At 41.9% G+C, this 21,314-nt stretch overlaps 1 protein-coding gene across 1 annotated transcript in view; it reads left to right on the top strand.

The window, feature by feature from the left end:
• The first annotated feature begins 584 nt into the window (after positions 1 to 584).
• The window catches only part of SHB (SH2 domain containing adaptor protein B), a 58,369-nt gene continuing 37,639 nt past the window's right edge, over positions 585 to 21,314 (top strand). Inside the window, exons 1-2 of the mRNA XM_041470168.1 lie at positions 585 to 1,263; positions 14,062 to 14,179. Coding sequence (XP_041326102.1) covers positions 676 to 1,263; positions 14,062 to 14,179 — 706 coding nt within the window. The 5' untranslated portion in view covers positions 585 to 675. The remainder of the gene's footprint in view (positions 1,264 to 14,061; positions 14,180 to 21,314) is intronic.

Raw genomic sequence — 21,314 nt, 5'->3', positions numbered from 1 at the left:
GCTGGAACCCTCCTACCACGGATGGGAAGGGGGACACACAGGTAGCGGTAGTAGAGAATTCAGAGTTCAAACTGTGCAGGTGGTGGCTGCAGGTCCCACGGCCGCTCCAGACGGCAGGAGGAGGCACCTAGGAAAGGAACAGGAAGGCACCTCCGTCTTCCTCACGGCCGCAGCCCCCCTCTCCCGCCCGTTCGAGGGCACAGATGGGAAGCCCCGGCGGATCCCGTCGCACCAGAACGGGAAACGAAGCGAGTCTGGGACGACACCGACACCGGCCCGCGCAGGGCCGGCCCATCCGCAGCGCCCCGCGGCACCTGGCGCGGCCCCGCCCGGCCGCGGCGGTGGGCGGGCCCCGCATGCAGATGCGTCCCCCGCCTCTCCGGTGCGTGCTGAGGTCAGGCTGGGCTGCGCTGCCAGCGCGGAGCAGCGGGGCTGAGGTCGCGGCAGACCCGGAGCCGCGGGGGCGGGCGCGGAGCTACGGCGAGCGCCTGTCTCGGGCCGGGAGCGGCTCCCTCCCGCCGGGAAGCAGGGGGGCTCGGCGGGGCCTTCCCAGCCGCTGGCAGCGGGAGAGCGGGGAGCGCCGACCCGCTCCTCCATGCGGGCGGCGAGCGGGGCTGGGGCGCGGGGCGCCGGGGGCAGCGCGCAGCGGTGCTGAGGCCGCGACCGGGAGAGACGATGGCCAAATGGCTGAACAAGTACTTCAGCCTGGGCAATAGCAAGACCAAGAGCCCTCCGCAGCCCCCGCGGCCCGACTACCGGGAGAAGCGCAACGGTGCCGGCAGCGCGCCCCGCCCCGAGGGGCCGCCGCACCTCCACCTCCACCACCACCACACCTCGCCCGGCTTTTCGCGCCGCCGTCTGCGCGACGACACCAGCGACCTGCTCCGCGCCTACCGCGCCCAGAAGGACCGCGACTTCGAGGACCCCTACAGCGGGCCCGGCTCGTCCCTGCGCAAGCTGCGCGCCATGTGCCGCCCGGACTACTCGGCGCCCGAGGACCTGGGCGAGGCAGCCCTCAAGGCTTCCTCCTCCTCCTCCTCTTCGTCGTGCTGCGCCACGCCTCCCACCACCGGCTCCCCGCACCTCTTCCGCAGCCACAGCGAGCGCCGCCCGGCGACGCCGCCCGACGTGAAGTACATCTCCCCCAAGCACCGGCTGATCAAGGTGGAGAGCGGCGCTGGAGGCAGCGACGGCGCGGGCAAGAAGCTCAGCAAGGGCTCCAAGCAGCCTACGGTTGCTGCCCCCTCTGCCATGAAAGATAAAGTAAGTGTTATGCTCCTGTTCCCGCCCCTGTCGGCTAGACAGTGGGGCTGGGGCTACGTCAGCCCCTGGTAGGATTTTCGGTGAAGGGACCATCTGGAGTTGCCTCTGTTCTCAGCCGTCCTTCATTGGGTGGCCTGGCCCTTTTTAATACTTACGTCATGCAGGGCATGTGCAGGGGGAGCACGTGTGAAGTGATGGTGCCCTGTCCTTATGGCTTTCGAGCTCACCTGCTTTCTGATGGGGCAGGTTCCCAGGTGTGTCTAGCCCTCCTTTGAGGCACAGTTCACTGCCAGCCTCATGATGGGTACCATGGCTCTTGGTATGACCCTGCAGAACAGGATATGAATCCTTAGGGGGATGCTTGGGGAGTGCTAGAGGCCCTTGAAAAGCCTTGCGCTTGTGACCCCAAGCTGAGGCCTCAGCCCCACTGCCAATGTGGTATTGGACAGTAATATATAAAAAATAAACTGTTTTTACAGAGAGAGTTTGTAATTTGTTTATTTATAAACTTTTTACCTCCTAGTTCAGTGTTAAAGGTGAGGTGGTTCAAAGTCCTGCATTACAACGGTATGGCAACTTCCATGATAGCTGTGTTTCCAACTGGTATGTAGCTGAAGCAAATTCCATAGATACTTGCCCAGTTACAAACATTATCTTGTCTTTTACTGGTCATTCTTTTCAAATTTTAACAAAACACTCTAGACACAGCGCTGGAAAGTACTGGACTTGGGAACTCAAGTTAGAGAGAATATAGCGTTAATTGTTTTTAAGAACAGCACATCCTCCTGCCTGTGTTGGTCTTGAGTATAGTTCAGTTGGTTGTGAATATAGTTCAGTTTTTCTCATGTATTTGAAATAAATGTTTCTCTATTTTGTTAATTGGCATTTTCAACTCCAGGATAATAGTAACATCACAGGAATTTCAGGTATGTGCTGAATGTTATCAGTCTAAATGATCTGTGTGTACATGTTTAAATATGTAACATGATTGCATTGCCACACTTCCATGACAGCTTGATAAATTATATCTGTCCAGATGGAATTCCAAAGAAATCAGCTTGTGAAGGTGATGATATAGGGTGGAAAACCTAGGATTTATTCTATTGTCTTGGTAGGTGTTCCTGACTGGAAGCGACTTCTTTTGTGGAAGTGATTGATTAAAAGTTAGCATCTCGCTATGTTTTACACTATAGATGTAACATATGGATTGTAACATATACAGATTGTAACATCTTCTTTAAATTTCCTACATTGATATTAGGTATCCTCTTTTAGGGAATGCCTTTTCAGCAAAAACAAGTGCTTGGGGCAAAATGTATTTCTTTTTCTTTTTTTAAAAATCACTGTTCAATTTTAGACCCTACTGAAGCAATTTTCATCAGAAAATACGTATTTGTTGCTAGGTGACCTGCTGCCCTGTAATGGTCATAAATCTATATGCTGCTCCCAAGCCCTTGTTGCAGGTTCTGAAACTTGTAGGCAAAAATTCTCAGTCATATTAAGGATTTTTTTCCAATTATTGAGAGAGAGAACTATATGTGACAAGCAGGAAATCTGAATGTATCTGAGAAAAGCCAACTGTGGCTGCCTGCAACAGCATTTGTATGCAAAACATGCCTTTTGTTCAATTGTGTTATTTTATCCCAGCAATGGACATGAAATCTCATTTATTTCACAGCCCTGAAACGTAGAGTTTGACAGGTGAACTTCATAAGTAGGGGTCGTAGTGGGCCAGCAGGGAACTGCTTCTCTTCTACACCTGTGATTCACTGAGGAAGAAAAATTAGGAATTTAATTAGCTGAGCGTCTGTAGTTCAGTAGCGAACAAAGCAATTGAAAATATACTTCTCTAAGAAAGATATGATAACGAAGACAGTAAAGATGGAATAAAACCCCCTAAAGCTAGAGGTCTGCTGTTCATATAGACGTTCTAAAAACGTTAAAAACTGGGGTGTTTTTATGCTGTGTGTAGCATAGCATAAGCTAGTAAATAAACACTTCAGGAATGAAAAAAAAATAACTAAGGGCCATATAGTTCTGTCTTCACAGAAGTATGTTAGTGTTTAATGATCCAATAATGCCTTTTAATTGTTTGTGTTTCATTCCAGCATCACTGTTTCAGTATTTTGTTTGGTTTGGTTTTTTTGGTTTGTTTTTTTTTTTTTTTTCTGATTTCATTTACAAGGATAGAATGCTGTTTTCCTTTATGTGTTGATAGAGAAGTGAGAAGTAGGGGTTTCAGCAAATTCAGTGAGCAATTTTGTATTTTCTGTGGTTTGTCATCAGTAAAGAACTGGCTGAAAATCTCAGTTGTGTGTCATAATTGAAAGAGTTACTGGAATGGGAAGGTGCCTATTTGGTGTGGTTACTTATAAAGGACAAATGGCAAAGTACGGATAGTGGCACATTGGTTGGCTGAAATTCCCAGAGGAAAAGAAAAATTGTAAATTAGCTGATTCAGGAAATAAAGGGGATGAAGACTAAAAGCGGTGGCAGACATGATTACATTATGCAAGATTTTAGACAAAGGCTGGTAAAGTGACCACAGAGATGTAAAATATCTGGGATTCAGGAAGTTTTGATATGTAGCAGTGGATATGCCAATTACAGCTGAAGCAGACAAACCCAAATTGCCCTGCACCTTTTAGTAGTGAGGTGAGTAACCTCTACAACAGATGCCCAGTGAGAGTCATAATTTCCAGGTGTCTTTGAATTCAAATTATTGGGTGGATTTTTTTTATTATTTAGGCAATACAATTAGGTAGGTTTGGGGACTTGAACTGTGATGTTTACCTTCAGACAAGGGAGAGCAGAGTGTGTTAGAATTAATGGCTGAAGTAGTTCAGGTCCTCCAGTATGGTGGATAAAGAAATTATTGGCTTCCATCTTTAGTGCTGACTTGTGAGAGCTTAATTTATTTGCTTGCCACAAAGAAGCTAGGGAGTGTGGGCAAGTTGAAACAACACCTGGTTGTATTCTGGATCAATCTGGCATCTCCTGTATTTGTGTAAGAATAAACGCAAGACTTCGTTTAAGACCAGCTCAGTAGGCAAACCACTTGTGAATGGAGATCAAAAGAAATAAGCTGAAGTCTTCCTGAGTGATTGTCCTCTATCTGGATTTACATACACATGGTGTGTGTGAATCCTTGAAGTAATAACCGAGGGGGAAGTGTCTGTGTGAAAGAACACTTCAGATATGTTTTCATCTATTATGTATTTGAACCTAATCGTTTCTCTGCCAGGTTTTGCAGCTGAAGAACCTGGGATACTTCCCAAAAACAAGCTGTATCGTACTTCATTACAGGAAGTATTTAGGATTTAAAAGCTGGATTTGTAGTACATTGTCCTTTAAAAGACATTTCTTTCATAATGAGCAGCATTTTGCACTATCTCTGTTCAGTGGAGACAGAACAATGTAACAATTCTTAATATTGAATGCAGAAGACACTGCCATTTTCAAGATCCATTTCCACAGGTGTTGAAGAAATTTTTTGTATTAATCTCTCTTTTCCATTAGATAGGTCTGTTGGCACAGGTCAGTTATGGTACCTGGTAGTGCCTCAAGACAGAGACTCTGAACAAATAAATCCTATGCAGTTATACACTTACAATCCAAACTCTCTATTCCTCACATGACAGTCTGGACAAACAGCAGCATTGGGGTCTGGAGTTTTCTTACTTCTGGTTTTCTGTTTTGTTACCAACTGCTTGCTGTGTGTTTAGTTGGTTCTGCCATCTCTATTGTAATATGGTTGTTGCAGTCCATAAGCTGTGATCTATTATTTTTTGAGTAATATTTAAAATGCTAGTTTTGTCCAGTTTAATTATTATTAATGTGCACTTTGTTATATGTACTCCAGACTGTACTATAATCTCTGTTCAACTTACAGAAAATAACCTGATAGTTCCAGTAAAGTTCAACCTACAGCCTAACAATTCTAGCTACTTTTCTCAAGCAAGCACTCAGCTACTTTCACGTAGTAAAAAATTTTGAATTGCAAGACAGGATGTATCTGATGCAGTAGAGAATAACTTGATTCTGCACAGTCAGAGTGGACCTAGTGCAAAATCATTTGAATGTTGTGCAGCAGCAGCAATCAACCAGGACAGCAGAGTTGCTGACTTGTATAAAGTTCTGAAAACACTATCCATGTGTAAGAAGCAGGTGCCTTTGCAGTAGACTAGCAAAGTAGTCTAGCTTTTTGAACTTCTGACATCTTGCATAGAAGTGATTAAACTCCGTACAACATTATTAATATTTTTATATTATTAAAATACTGTTTTAGGGTTTGTAGAGTAGATGCTTGTCTTATTTTTTGTATATGGAAGGTCTATATTTTATTTGATCTTTAAACTGAGAACAAGTCATGTGCGTTTAAGAGAATCTTGCGGCTGGTATTTCAAGGTGCACTGAGAAAACACTTGAAAGATGTCTAAGCAGTGTTGGGGTTATTTGTATCAGAGAATATTATTTCTAGAGATCCTAAATTACAGATGTACCTCCATGCCTTATTCTCATGCTTAATCCATTGCAGCACAGTTTCAGTTGCCTCTCCATACAGTTGGTTCTGAAACAGTCTTCCTCTCTACACGTGGTTCCCATTGTTATATGGTTCTGTCTTTGAGCAAAGAAAAAAAAATACTCATGGCTGCTGGTCGTGCACGAATTGCTTAGGCAAGGCCATACGTAAAGGCAGGAAGTTATAGTTTTTCTGCATATCCATGTTGTTATAGGGCAGCTGTAATGCAGCTACAAATGCAGTTTCTTCATGTACGTCAGTCTCATGATTAAGGGACTACAGTAGTCTTGTGAACAGTAGGATATTTAGATACAGCCTGAGACTTTGGGATCTTGGTGACTTCAGGACTTTTTTGGAATGATGTGATAGGCTGTTCAGTTACAAGTACGCCTGGCATCTGCACTGTACACACAGCTTGGAACACTCGTGGCTTTGGAAGCTATCCAAATTGTCAGACTTTTGGGCACAAAGATCCAAGCAGAGAGAGACTATCAGGAAAGAGTATGAAGCAGTTGGGCGGTGTGGAGATTTAAGGAGGGAGTGGTAGACTTCTGGAAGACTGTATCAGGTGTATACCTTTGCAGTAAGCATCTCAGCTCCATTGTAAGAAAGTTCCTCAGACACTGCCTTCAAACAAGGGGACGGACAGACTTGCTGTTCTGTTACAACACTGGGGTCACCATAAATGCAGCTTTCTTACTGCTGCATGATAGCACACATGTTACCTGCAGGCTTTTCTTCAAAACTCTCCAGATAAGGAAAGAATCTGTATTACACTATTTTACATATCCAGCTTTAGGTAAACTTGCACACCAACTGTTAGCATTAGGACTGTTACAATGTATATATGGCAGTAAAACCTTCTATAGGCTAAATAAGGTTAGGCATTCAAAGGGTATTCTCTAAATAACTCTAAATGGTAACTCTAAATGAGAAATTAGGCACAGCAAAAACTGTATGGGAACTCAAGTAAGTATTTTAGCCTGATTAATGAGAAGAAAGGAAAAAGATGAAGCTGTGTTTCTCTTTTTAAACATCAAGTTTGCATGTAATCTCTTAGTTTGCAGTCTGATCTTGTGGCCAGTTTACCATTGTGTTTGCTTGGATCACTGAAGAAATGTCTGTTTTTGTAAGATTCTTTGCTCCCCAGGCTCACTGACAGTGGGATAAGAGAGAGATGTTTGTGTTTCTAAACATATGTCCTTTGTATATGTCCTTGCTTGTGCTAACCACTGCCTGGTGGCAAACAATATGGTTTGGCTTTTCACTCCTTTGCTGCCCCATGTGTGGTTGTGTCCTTAACTAACAGTACGGTAGGCATGGTTTGGAAGTGGAGGAAGTGATATGAGACTGAGCAGTTGAAACAGCATAATGGTGGATTCTAGCAAGAGATAGGAAAGGACTGTGATGCAGATCTTCCTGGATAGGTCGCTGTTTTTGTAACTGTTACCACCAGACAGTCCATTTACAAGGAAACAGACATAAGGTGTGGTTTTGGAGTAGCTGTGCATTGTCCAGGAAGTGTGGAAAATTGTTTTACAAAATATATTCTGCTAATGACATTACATGGGATACAATTTTTTTTTACCTTTTTTTTAAAACTTTGTTTTCTAAAGGGAACAATATCTCTTGATTGTTCTGCCTCTTCTTCCTTCAACAACTCTTAGATCTACTGAGAAATCCTTGAAGGTGTATTTTCAAATTTAAAATACTTTAGTGGAAGGGTCAAGGAAGCACCTGTTTCTTTCTGAGGGGAAGGGTACAACTTCATTTTTAAACTTTGAGCAGGAAGTGCTGCATTGCCTGCCGTGTGAAGAGTGGTCTGCATTGCCCTTTGTGAAGCAGTGACACATATGGGATAGCAGGGAACTTCAGTTACTACCTGGGAATAGAGGAGAGAAAAGGAGAGCAAGAAGGCAAGAACTGTTATTTCCTCTTTTTTAGCAGTTCAGTTCTGTCTCTGTGGGTGTGTGGACTTGTGAAAACTGAAGAGCAATTCACCTTCACTGAGCACCAAACCTTGTATGGGAGAATAGCTCTTGAAATCCTGTTATTAAATACTGGGGTTTTTTTTTCCCCAGCACCTCACTATCAGTTCACAACTCTCTGAAAAATTTAGGCATCACATTTCCCAATTTGTGTTTTAATTTCCTTTTAGATGAGCTGTGTAATTCTCTGGGAGTCACCACTGTGAATGGTGCCTGTGATTCCTTCCAGGGTCAGAGCTAGTGTTGGTCTTTCTAATACTCAAATTTAGGACTAGGAGGAAAGGCTCTATATGCACTTTGTCTGTAAGATAGTCCTCTAGAACCATACCCGGTATTTCTGACTTGTTCACAAGGTATTAAATGTCCTTGATTTGTTTTTCCTGATGCTTTCAGGAATCCAACCATGTACAGATCACTCTATTAGCTTGCTTTCTAAGTGTGTGAAGTTTATTTTTAATAAAAAGTGGTACTTAGGCTACAGGGAGGATTATCCAACAGGTTTCTGAATTCAGTGCTTCATGGCAGAAAAATGGAAGTCTTTATTAATATGGAAAACAAATCAAGATCAAACTTTACAGTCCTGCTGTATACAGGCTGAACTTTGTCCAGGCTTCAACATCAGAGATGCTTCTGATGTCTAGTTGCCTGAATATTACATGAAAATACAATTATTTAGAAAATATCTGCTTAGGGCATGTTTGGGATGTGAGACCTGGAGGTTCCTTGGGGTCAAAGAGAAAAATTTGGCATTTGCCAAAAATATCATATTGTGAAAAAACCCCAAACATACCCCTGCAAAAAATCCCCAAGCAATACAGTGCAATACTGAACAAAAAAAATAACAACACAACTCCCCCCATGTAATACTGTTAATCATTGTTGGCCACCATGATGATTAGATAGACAGAGCACCTCTCATATGAGGAAAGACTGAGTTGAGGAACTGGAGTTGTTCAGCCTGGAGAAGAGAAGGTTTGGGGTCACCTAAATGGAGCTTTGCAATATCTGAAGGGAGCCTACAGGAAATCTGGAGAGGGACTTTTTACAAGGGCAAATAGTGACAGGGCAAGGGAGAATAGCTTTGTAATGAAAGTAGATTTACATTACATTTTAGGAAGAAGTTCTTTACTATGAAGGTGGTGAGGTACGGGCTACCATAGAAGCTGTGGATGCCACATTCCTGGAAGTGTACAAGGCAAGGTTGGATGGGGCTCTGAGCAGCCTGGTCTATCTAAAGGTGTGCCTATCCAGAGCAGAGGGGTTGGAACAAGAAGATCTTTAAGGTCCTACTCAACCCAGGCCATTCTGTGATAATTTAGAGTGACTTCTACTCTAGCTAGGGATTGGTCTTTTGTGAATACAAATTTTCAGAGGATGAAGAATTTTCATTACATTGTTTTAAATGTGTTAACTCTGGTGTTCTCAGAGATGTATTCACAGTTTTTAAGTACCCTTGTCTTCTGTATCTTTGCTGATAGACAGATGCTGTTATCTGCGATATTGGTGGACTTAATTGCAACTCACAGAAGTTGAAAGAGGAATATATGGTCTGCCTTTATACAGTTATTTAAGTATGCGCCTGCCCATGGCAAAGAGGCTGGAACTAGAGTATCTTTAAGGTCTGTTCCAACCCAAACTATTCTATTATTTAATATTGATAATACATATTATTTAATAAAAAGAAATCTTTAAAGTTAATATCCCCTAATAAATTCTCCAAACGTATGCTGGGCAGGAAAAGTCTTTTAGATTATTTGCTACATGTTGCTTGCTATAATTCCTCTTGGATTCTTCTAGAACAGTATGTACTTAATCACAATAGCCACTAAATTAGTGAAATAGCTAACAGTTCTGGGCTGATGTTGCTGTTTTAAAGATAGCTTGATCTTCTGCATTTCTCTGCAAAAAAGAGATTACCTCTATTTTTTCAGTGTGGTGAGTTCTCATTTATTTTCTTCTTTTTCATTCCCTTTAAAATGTTTGATTTAGTCAGATAGAGATACCTGTGAAATTATGCACTTAGGTGTGTTCTTTGGTCTCCTCCTGTGGCCGCATATGCAGATCATGCTTTTGTATATGCAAATACCCATTTAAACTTGTGTGTAATATGATAATATTAATCAAACTTTTTTAAGACTGTATAAGAACAAAGACTATGCATCAACAGTGAAGCTTGCAACTTAGTTAATATATAATAGAGGGGTAAGCCAACCACAATCTCAGCTTGTCTGTAATTTTCTGGGAGGTAGAGTGATTATTGGGTTTTTGATCTTGTATCTGCTGATTAACTTTTTAGCTAGAGTTAGGGTTTTTAATTTGTCAACTTGTCTGGTAACTGAGCTGTACTCTTTTTTTCTATCTTCTGACTTTTAACTAGCAACTTGCAAGGAAGAGCCCCTGCGAGTGTTCTCTAAATCTTTATTGACTTATTTTAATAACTTCACTTCTATTTATGTCATAAAGTTTCTTTTGCTTGATGTTAGTGATGCCTCAAAATACTACTACTACATGTACAAAAATAGAAAATAGTATCATATATGTATGGGATGGCATGGAACAGGCTTGAATAGAACAGGGATCTGCTCTATTCAAGTAGTTGTAGGAGCTCCTAGTCCACACTCAGAACGTAGGTCTTGCATTCTGTCAAGAGATAAGCCACAGGTCTCTGACAATAATCCTGACAAATGCAACTGATTTTGACATTAATTTGGAATCTAGATGACTGCCTTCTGGGAATTCCTGATGGCTGTGTTTTCATTTTGACAGACAGTACCTGCGAGGAAGGTGGCTGGATTTGACAGAGCAGGGAGTCAAATTAAATGTGTCCTGCTCCAGAGGTCATCCTCTATGTATGAATGCTGTCTTTAGCTGTGCTTAGAAAATTCCAACACATTGCCTTTCCTCTATGTCCAGGGTAGATGTGGCAAGTACAGCATTAGATCCTGGATAATCTAACTAGTTGAGACTTCTAGGGGGGATGCATTCGTAGACAGTGGATGCTGTCCATTATCTTCTACCTCCTGTCCAGTGTTTGTCAGTCAGTAACATGAAAGATCAGTTTGGAGACCAGTCGAACGAGTTTAGCCATTTGCCTTGGAAGTGCACTAAATCAAAGCTGGGGAAAGGGCACTGCATGCAGGCCCTCACCTGGGATCTCCTGTGCTTGCCTTGGCCTCTGGAGTGTAGAAAACAAATGCCTGACTGAGACCAGTTTTCTGGGCAGTGGTTGAAAGGTTGTTGGGAGAAATATAAACAAACGAAGTGCCTCTTTCTGGAAAGCTAATGAGCTCTGGTGAACACAGGAGCATATTGGTTATCATACAGAAAGACTTGCTCCTACGTGCCTGTGGGGAAGAGGTGACAGCATGGTGTTCTCGCAGTGGATCTTCCCTGTGTGGCATGGAGGTGATCAAGATCATGATCTGCAGAACCCCCACTGCACATGCAAGGCATGTACCTGTGATATTTGTCTAGCATTGGAATGCTTTTTCTTTCTCAGGATAGTATGAAAGGGGTATGAGAACAGTGTATTAATACCATCTGTCATGAAGCAAGTGTTTTGTTTAACTAGAAAATTTGTGTACTCAGAACCTTCTATTTCATCAAGAGTTTTTGTCTGTACTTTGTCTAACCAAGCATAGAGGCTTGGACGGTGAGCTCATTAGGCTAAAAGTAGCTTATGTGGAGATGGCAAAAAGACTTGCAGAGTCGAAACTCTTTTTCTGCTTGAGATCTCTGAAAACAGGATAAATAATCCTCTGAAACAGTTGTCAAAAGGAGTTCAGGCATTTACAGTAAGTATGTTATAATAGAACCAGCAATCATACTCATTTGAGGTTTTCAAGCATTGGGGATTTTTTGAAAGAAGTAGAAATACTTGAGACTTCCTAGAAGTGGAGGATTTATAGCTGTTAGCAAGTGTAGAAGAAATCAAATTCTGGCACTGGCCTGCTGCTACATCTAGGCTGAGAATTACTGAATTTTAATGTATATGGAAACAGTAACAGTCAGCTGGGGATTCCTCTGACAGCTCAGCATTGTAAATCCACTTGTAATAAGATACAGAGTTCCAGGAATGGTGAAGCAGACTGCTCTTTCTGTCTGCCTGAGTGCTGAAAGTGGGTTTGGTATTCGCTGTGAGAGTGTTGTTGGGGGGGGGGGGGGGGGGGGGGGTGTGTCTTGTTTGACAGCATCTTTTTCCTCCTAGTATACTTTGGGCAAATGGAGAAGAAAAAAAGTCAAATAGCTGTGCTAATTCTGCTTTCTGTTTTGTGTTGTGCTAAAGTTATGCAAAAGATTGGCAAGTACTATGTGTCAACATTTGCAAAGGAGAGCAGCACAGAGCACATGCGACCACCTAGCAGCTCTTGACAGGGTTGGAGCAGAAGACAACATGGCTGGCATTTCAGCTGCATCATTTGTGGAAATAAAACTGCCCTTGTGACTAGGAGAACTAGGAGAAATTACGCTGTGTGATACACGTTGTCGTCTTTGTCTCAAGTGTGTGCAGCTGCTGTCACTTGATTTGCTGCTTGGGCATATGTTGCCAGACAGGGGGGCGGGGACTTTTCCCCTTTGTGTTAACTGATTTTCGAAATAATGAGGGAGTAATTTTGGACACCAAGTGAAAGAAATAATTATGTTTTCCTCTCTGGATGATCCATGTCAGTCTGGTGATTTCTGGTGGAAAAAAAAAAGCTTCCAGTCACTTTAAACTCAGAGTGGAGGAAAACACAAAAAACCCATAATTAAAACGTCAGTCTTTGTAGTAAAATAAGCAAAATAAGTAGTATAAAATTGCAATGTGTCAGTGTTATGGGGCCTGAGTAATGATTCAGAAGTGTGTTAGATGTTTTGTTTCCTAATCTTAAAGGAGATCTCTGTCTTTCCTAATAGAGTGTTCATTTATTCCATGGCACTTGTGCAGGTGTTTGATCTGTGAATACTTGTGTGCCCTGTTTTTCTTCTCTGACTGGTGGGATATGCTGGCAACAGGAGACAGAAGCAGATGCAGCCTCAGTCTCTTAGCTGGCAGTGTACTCCTGGTTCTTTGTTGAAAAGGTTGAAACTGTTGGAATAGTGCTGTGCTGTAAGTCTTGCGAGTGCTTGTCTTAAAAATGTAAAGTAACTCAGTTGAAAAATCCCTTGTAAATGAAGTAGTCAGGGCAAAACCCTTTAGGCTTACCCTGCTTTGAATGATGAGTTGGATAGGGTGATCTCTTGTGGTTCTTTCCCACCTGAATAATCTTATGGTTTCATAGGGATTCTGATGTTGAAGCCTGCCTCTGCCTGCTTTTGTTTGCTTCAGACTCTTTTGCCTGCTGTAGATTCTATCTCTGTGCTCTGCAATAATTCTCATGTGAGGATTTCTGCCTTTGCCCCAGTCCACTTGTCACATCCCAGAAACAAAGATTAGCTCTATCACTTCAATTATAGGGAGGAATGATTCCTGTGACTGTAATTGACTGATAAAAACCCTATAGATGGGTCCTACACAGCATACAATGATTTTGCCGTGGTCAGGAAAGCATAACAATGTAAGGTCAAGTGTGAGATTTTCTAACCTTCAGATTTTTTTAGTCTCCTAGTGGAGGAAGAGAATGTGTTCTGACAGATCGTTTCTTTTTGCTATCTTTTATCTCAGTTTACAAAACATAAGTAAAAAGAATGTTTCTCTGAGAGAAAGAATGGCACAGATGGGTTTGAGGGTTTAAGTTTAGCCAAGAAGTTTGTTTTGTCTTGTTTTTTTTCAGATGAGACTTAAAATTAAAAGGCTTCTTATTAACGCAGTGAAAAGAGTAGCATTAGAATATTTATTTTAAAAGTTTCTAGCAATATTTTCAGTTGTATCTCATAAACCTTAAAAGCAGATGAGATGAAGTATGTGCAAGGGAAAGAGTGCTTTTTTCCCTGAATATTAGCAGACTTTGATAAGATTTGCACTGGATTGAATTTGCTGGTTGGCTCTTTCTAATTTGTCCATCCCAATTATTCCATTGCTAGTACTAGTCAGAAATCCTTTTGACATGGAATCTGGCTTTATGGGGCTTCTGGTATAAATAGGAGCACACTTCTGTTTCAGTACCATTGAGTAACTGATCTGTGGCAATTGCGTATTTACCCTCTGAACCAAGACTGTACTTTGAAGATGGCATAGGATGCAGCCAAGTGAAGCTGTTTTATTTGCTGATAGGATGTCATTGCCTTCTGCTTTGCATATCTGACATCTGTGCCTCCATGGCATCAGGCTATGTTGACTTCAGTAACAGTTACCTTCCTGTCTTTCAGGTATTGATAGCTGATGACTACTCAGATCCATTTGATGCCAAAAGTGAGTCGAACAGAATGGGAAAAGGGGAGAACACCGGATATATGGAGCCATACGAAGCTCAGAGAATAATGGCTGGTAAGAAAAGACTGTTGCAAGTGTGAGCTCCAGTTGCATGGCAGCTCACATATGCCAGCATATTATAGCTGCTATGAAACAGAAATGTCCTTTGGCATGGAAAACCGTGATTCTGAAGATGCTTAGGTAGGCAGCAGCAAATGCCATAGAAGCACTGTGTTTTCCTGCATGTACCTTTATACCTAAATATACCGTTCTGTACCTTGCTTTATAGAATATAATATAGAAGTTTTGTACTGTCATGTGATAAGATGAAAAAAAAGAGCTGTGGGAGTTGGAGTGTGTATTCCTCCTCTTGGCAATGTGAAGGCTGTCATCTGTGTATGTGGTTGAGATGGCCAAAGCATGACATTGTGTTATTCCACTTAAAACAGTTGAACAGCTTGCTAATGGACTTTTTGCTCAATCAGATTTGGACTTCTTGGTGTTGGAGGAGGGCTGCAGAGCTACATCTTTCTGTAGCTTCCTTCTTTCCTTTCTTGCTTCTCTGAAGTTTTTTTACCAATAGTCAAAATGAGACACTATAGGATGCCTCTGAGCCTCTAACTGCTATTCTTGGTAGTGTCCTTCATGTAGGAAGATGGTTAGTGGTGATGTTGTATTCCATTGAGCTATTTAAACCTCTTGTACTGACATTATGCAGCTCTATTTTCCATGTATTTTCTTTATCAGGATCAATATCCTACTTGTTGGCTGTGCAGTCTGTAAAATGTTCCGAGGTATTGGGCCATATGTTTTTAATTTGTGATGATTTGACCAGTCAACGTATATCTTTGTGCAGATCAAACGTACATTTCTTGGATTTGTACAGCAGGTCCTTTTTTTTTCTCATTTTGCGGTATAAGTCACGCTTGTGCCCCGTTAAGTTGATTGTATGCTTTCCTTTTCTATTGGCAGCTCCTGTTTTGGGCCCTCAGGAAAGATTAATCAGTGGGGGAAGATGAGGCTGTTGGATGCAAAGATCCTTTTTTCATGCAAGTGTTCCTATTTTTCTTTTCTTAAAGCATTTCTGGAGAGAGACACAGGAATTGACATGGAAACAGTTCTTTGAAAGTTTTCAGTACCTTATAGAAGGGCTGGGAGCAATTACTTCTCATTAGTGTAAATCTATTAAATCTATTAAATTTTGAATCAAGAAATTTCTCAGAAAATCAAATGAGTGTAAGTAATTTCTTGCTCTTTATACAGAAGTGGTGAGCACTTGTAATTTAAATTATTATGCTTATAGTGCATTGGCTTGTTTCTTCCTGCATTTAGGACTGGAGTTTGTTCTTTCTTCTTTTTCAGATGAGTTATGAGATATTTAGTAGGATGATACTGGATGGCTTATCTGCAGTAAGGGACAGTAGGTTTGTGAGCCACTGCAATTACAAGACATCCTTTTGCCTAGTGGGTACTTGGTGCAACAGATAAGCTGTTATATCTGCTCCATGTCATTATAAAGGAAACAGGAGGAGCTCTCCAAGATTCTAAAGGCACTTTTGAAAATAGGGCTTAATTGATTATAATGATAGAGCAAGTATTCTGAATATTCATGTGACTGAGCAAGTAGAAGATGATTGATATACCTGTGAAGATGTTTAGTGTTTTAAGATCTGGGTATTTAGTTTCCAGTCATCTTGTCCTAATGTAGATAAAGAAGTTCTCCCCATAAGCCTTCATGACATCAGACTATGTTGACTGTATTCAAGCACACAGTTTTATGTGTGGGATTTTGTTATTGCTCAGGTGTTGCCTTTGCACTTGATAAATGAAAATCCAAAGGCATCTTGTTGGAGAATTTTTAAAGGTTCTTTTTATATTTACTGAGTGAGTTCTATTATGTATCTGCTGCTTCTGAAGAAGACCTTTTGACTGAAGTTTGACTTCCTCAAAATATTTACTGCTTTGTTATGTTTGTTAGTATTGTTGTCTGATGAATAGAATAACATCAGATCAGATCAGGCTATGCATTTAGCCTGACTAATCTGATTAAATCCTTCTGATTGCATTTAAAGTGGCTTAATCCTAGAGAGCAGGAATTTGCATAACCCCGTGGAATGCACTGTAGGAGAGATAGAAAATAAAACAGCTTTTTATCAGTTATTCCCTGTTTACTGGTGTACCCTAACTCCTGAACTCTGGGGACCCAGTGTGAGGGTAGTTGAAATATGACCCTAAAACTTTGTGTGTGTTACGTGGTCCTTGAGTTAGTAGAAGATTAGGCAAAAGCAGGTGTCCATATGAAATAAGACCTTGTGATTTTAATATGAGAAAGTAAGCTTACATCTGAACAGAAATGCATGATGTCTGAAGTAACTAATATTTTTATTCAGAGCTTATCCTTTCTTCCTAAAAGTTTTGTGGTCTTGCAGTTCTGAGCTGATGTTTAATTTAAAAGACTAGGTATTCCCTGAGTTGATTTATTTCAATTAATAATTGAAATAAATAATTTTATCTGTTCCCATGCTGTCTGTGGTTAGAATTGGGGTCAGTTAGGCTTGAAGCTTCTTCTGGTGGTAGTGCTCTCCAGAAATCCCCAGATATGTGGTTGTGATGACTGGAAAAAAGAGCAACCTTGATGACAAGGTTTGGAAGGACTTTTCAAAGGCAGACTTGACCTGAGGCTAAGGTAGAGTGCGTTGATAACAAATGCATGTTGATAAGAAGCTATCATCTTTTGTCAGCTGAAGACATCTGCTGTGGTAGTGCTATTCGTGTCTGTCCTGTCTTCAGGAAATCCATGCCAAAGGTTCAGAGAGAACCCCTGGCAATCCAGACTTCCTGAAGTCTTGTGAGGTGGGAATCTCAGCTTGGCTGGGTGTGCATCCAAAGCCATAGCTACAGTTGTTGCATCTTTGCCTTGTCCACAACCTCTTTGGAGATTTGATGTCTCAGAGTAACTACACGAGTATAAAGAAAATTCTCTGTGGTATATGATGTGAAGTATCCTGGACTATGCATGGAATTGGCTGAAGATTCTGGACCGGCTACTACCAAGCATGCAATGACAGTAATAGAGATAGCCAAGATGCTGATTTCTAAGGATCCTGAGTAGTAGGTGATCCTTACTTCTCCCCTGGTGTCAGTCTGTAGCTGCTGCAGTGGCATGTGGCCTGTCACAAAAACAAACCTGAGCTGCTTTCCCTAGACTGTAACCGAGCATCACTGCTTGGATCGGGTGTAGTACGTTCTTCATGCATGAGAGAGAGTTCTGCAGAGAAGCAGTGGCTGGAGATGCTGCATTTGAACAGAAGTGAATGGCTGAGACACGGTCAGGTCAGAGTGCTGGTGATCATTACATCCAAGCCTCTCTGCCATCCATTCCTCTCAGGGAATGCTAGGGGAAGAGAAGTTTCACTTGAGTATTTACTTCCATGAGCTGCACTGAATGTCAAATCCTGGAGGAGGATCTGTTAGTTTTCTATGATAATCCCTTACCTGAGAGGATGAAAAGTTTCCTTAGTTCATGGCTATGACTATGGCAATGGCTGGGGAAAATGTGTGCATTTTTTTCCCTTAAAATCCCCTGAAAGTCAGAAGGTCCTATTCCAGCTATAGCCTTACAGCCATGCCTTTCCTCTTTCTGCTGACAGCTGTGCATGTTGACATAGCTCTTCCAGTCTTCTCTGCCTTTCAGAAAGAATTAACACCAGTCCTCAGATTGCATGAAGCATTTGCAATCAAATGCCAGATCAGGGCTGCATATACCACAGTCTTCTTTGTGCTGCATCATAGAGTGCATCTAAAACTTGTCTTTGGAGAATGGTCCAGTTTTGGATCATTGTTCAAATAGAGATATGCTGGTAGGCAAGTTGTTGCACAAACAATTGTGTCATTTTAAGATATGATAAGGAATACTAGCTACAGAGATTGAGTTAATAAACTGCATTTGTTGTCCTACTTGATGCTCAGATTTGAAGAGAGCATTTCTCTTCCAAAAGGAGAGATTTTATGACCTGAGTAACCTCTAAAGTTACCCTGATCAGAGCAGCTTATTATCTCTTGAGTATGAAGCACCTAGCATGATACATACTGTAATACATAATTCAGCTTACTTAAACAACCATAAAATTAAGGTCATTTTAAGTCTCAGAATAATTTGAAACCACATAATGAAAATGGCTGGGTAAGGGTTGGGGGTGTTTGGTGAGAGAAGTAGAAAGCATTATCAGGATATGATGCCTACCATGAGAAAAGTATGTTGGCAAAATCATTCTGTTTTTTCTGGATTGGGAGTTGTATCTTCTGTTCTGTAGAATGGTCAGGGAGGGAGAAATAGGGGAGATTAAGCCCTTGAGTTGGGACAATGATTTGAAAGGTGACTTAAGCATGTGGTGTATCCCTTGATTACTTAGAGATCTGGAATGCCTCAGGTCTGTGCCCTGACAGTCTTGATGTGCATCACATTTTTCCTTTGCTTTTATAGATATGATCTAGGACTGTGCCAGAGACATCAGCCTCTTTATGGGGCTCTGGCCTCTAGTTCATGCATCTGCCTCAATAATGTGGTAGCCAGGGAGAAAACTCTCTTCTTGTGTCTCAGAATTCTGAAGATTTAAATGGGTAGCATTTCTGTAAACATTTGCTTTCCCTGAGATGTAACATACCATGTAGTATTCCTCATGGAGCAAGTGTATGCAGATTTAAGAAGGCTGTCATAGCACTATTGATAAAGCATACACTGTGCCTCTGTTCTGATCAGGGTAACTTGAGAGGTTACTCAGGGCATAAAATATGTCCTTTTGCACAGCCAAAGTAGATATTACAGGAGGAAGGAATTAAATTTGTTATTGATGTATTTCTCACTAGAGTCTAGTCACACAATTGTCCTGGGGACTGGGCATGTTAGATCTTGTAGGTGGGATGTGCCAACCCATGAGAACAGGGAAAGTGCTCAGTGTGCATTTGGCGAGTCCCAAATTGACACAGAAGCATGCTGCCACTACTCCTTGAACACTGGAAAATCTAAGTAAGTCACAAGAAGGCTTCTGGGCATAAATGGAAAGCTGAATTCTAGTTTCAAACTGAGAAAATGAGCTTGTGTGCATGCTCCAGGGTTAGGTGAGTGATGTGGCAGAAGGATCTGTGTACTGGACCTGAAGAGTTGGAATCTATTTCTAGGGGTGCTCTAGAGCATTAGGATCATGGTACAGAGATGCCTGTTTTCTTGCCTGTGTTGTTCAATGCTTTCATCAACCTGAACAATTATACATTAGCAAAGATGAGCATAAACTAGGGGAAGAGTGTGATGAGGAAGGGCAGGGTTTGCATCCAGAGGGGCCTTAGTGAATGTGAGCATTTTGTCAACGGGACCTCTTTTAAAATTAAACGAGGGGTTATTAGAGAGAATTCCAAAAGAAAAATCACAGCTTTGTTCATAGGCTCACAATATTAGCATCCTCTTCTTTTCTTTTTCTTTATATTTATCACCCTGTCTCCATATGCATTATCCTGGTTGTGCCACAGAACAGCAGTGAGCAAGTCTAACTAGCTCATACTTAGAGATTTTGTGCTTGGCCTTCTTCCTCTGAGGATGCAGAAAGCTGAGACTCCTCTATAGGTGCAGACAGTGCTAGAAAGGTAAATGCCTTCTTGCACTTCACTGCTTCTTTTTAGGGACTGAGGTAAGAGTCCATGGCTGCACCACAATGGAATCTCTAATGCATGACAGGCAGACTAGCAAAAGCAGTGCACCTGCCTTAACTGGGAGGTTCCCATGGACATGCTGGGAGAAGTAGCTGAGTCTTCATGCAAGCTATCCCAGAATGCTGGGAGTATGGAGAAAACAGCATTCCCATGAACCTGGACCTACTTCAAAAGGTCTTGGGTGTCAGTTTCCCTTGTAACTAGAAAGGCTGTTTTTTTGTTCAGACATGTAACTTCATCTGAATAGTCACTAGAGCACATTGGGGGTGAGTCAGATCTTGTAAAATTCTTTACCAGGTGGCCTCTGGCATGTTGCTTGTTGGCACTGGGTTTGCAACTGCAAATAATATAAGAAGAGCAATGATAACTACTTTGATAAAGGCTTTGATTAGGATGCCTAGATTAGCACGTACAGAATGGGAAGTTTAGGAAGAATATTTTTGTCCTATTAAAATCACTGAGCCTAGCAAACTAACCAGATCTCTAAGCACTGTAGTGGCTCTGTGCAAGATTTGCTGTCTGTCTGTACTTGAGCATGGCAGACAGCTGTAGTGAACACGGGAGCAGTGTGTTTGTCCACTAAGCTCAACAGCTGGCATCATTTTCAAAAAACTTTAAGCTCCTTCTTTTGTTCCTATATTTATGTGTTTCAGTTCTAATTCTCTTTGAGAGTCTAACAATAGGCTAGCCATGACTGGAAATGAGCCCCAAATGAGAATCGATCCATTGTCAATGCACCTCATGTGGTATTGTGAATTCCTCATTAACACCATTATTAGCTGGTTTCCAGATGACATGAATAGACCACATGCTGGTCATTCTAGTAGAAAAATTTTAATATTTTCTTTTGCCTTTTTAAAGGGAAAGTGTGGAAAAAGTGCAAGGTAACACTTCACTCTTGAAATTCAATGTGTAAGTGCTCTCATCTCAACATTTGCAATGTGGAGAGCCACTGGGTAGGATTTGAAGAAGATCAGTAGCACACAGAAGTAAGTTTGTGATTGGTAAGAAGATGGTTTTATTTACATGTTTGAAGAATCATGTTGCCTGGGCTGTTGGGGTCCACTCTGGCTAGCTATGGACCCTTGCCGACACAATAATTCGTAGACGAAGGTAAAAGATTGAGAAGTGCTCTCCTCCACGTGGGAAATGTTGTCCTTTATTCCAAGACACACATCAGGTGGACAAACCCATGGGAGAAATAGAGCATTTCCTGGTGGCAGGGAGCTTTTATACCCCAGGATGGGGACAGAGGGAGAGGTCCACAGGCAATGGGACACCAGTGAGGAGTGGCGAGGGGAGGGGTAACCCAGGGGAGAGACCACCAGGGGGTACTGGGGTGGGTGAGGGAAAGGCCACGTGATGGGGGAAAGGGGTAACAAACCACATGATATAACATAAGCTATACAGTGCAATATAAAACTATTCTGTGCAAATTCCCAATCACCCAGTGCAAGAGAACAACTAAAACTGGTGCACCACAACACGTGTTGGGCGTTTCCTATAC

This window comes from Pyrgilauda ruficollis, unplaced genomic scaffold (genome assembly GCF_017590135.1).
Source record: "Pyrgilauda ruficollis isolate IOZ18807 unplaced genomic scaffold, ASM1759013v1 scaffold240, whole genome shotgun sequence".
Classification (NCBI taxonomy): Eukaryota; Metazoa; Chordata; class Aves; order Passeriformes; family Passeridae; genus Pyrgilauda; species Pyrgilauda ruficollis.
Note: the sequence above shows the minus strand (reverse complement) of the source record. Positions and strands in the feature narration are given on the sequence as shown.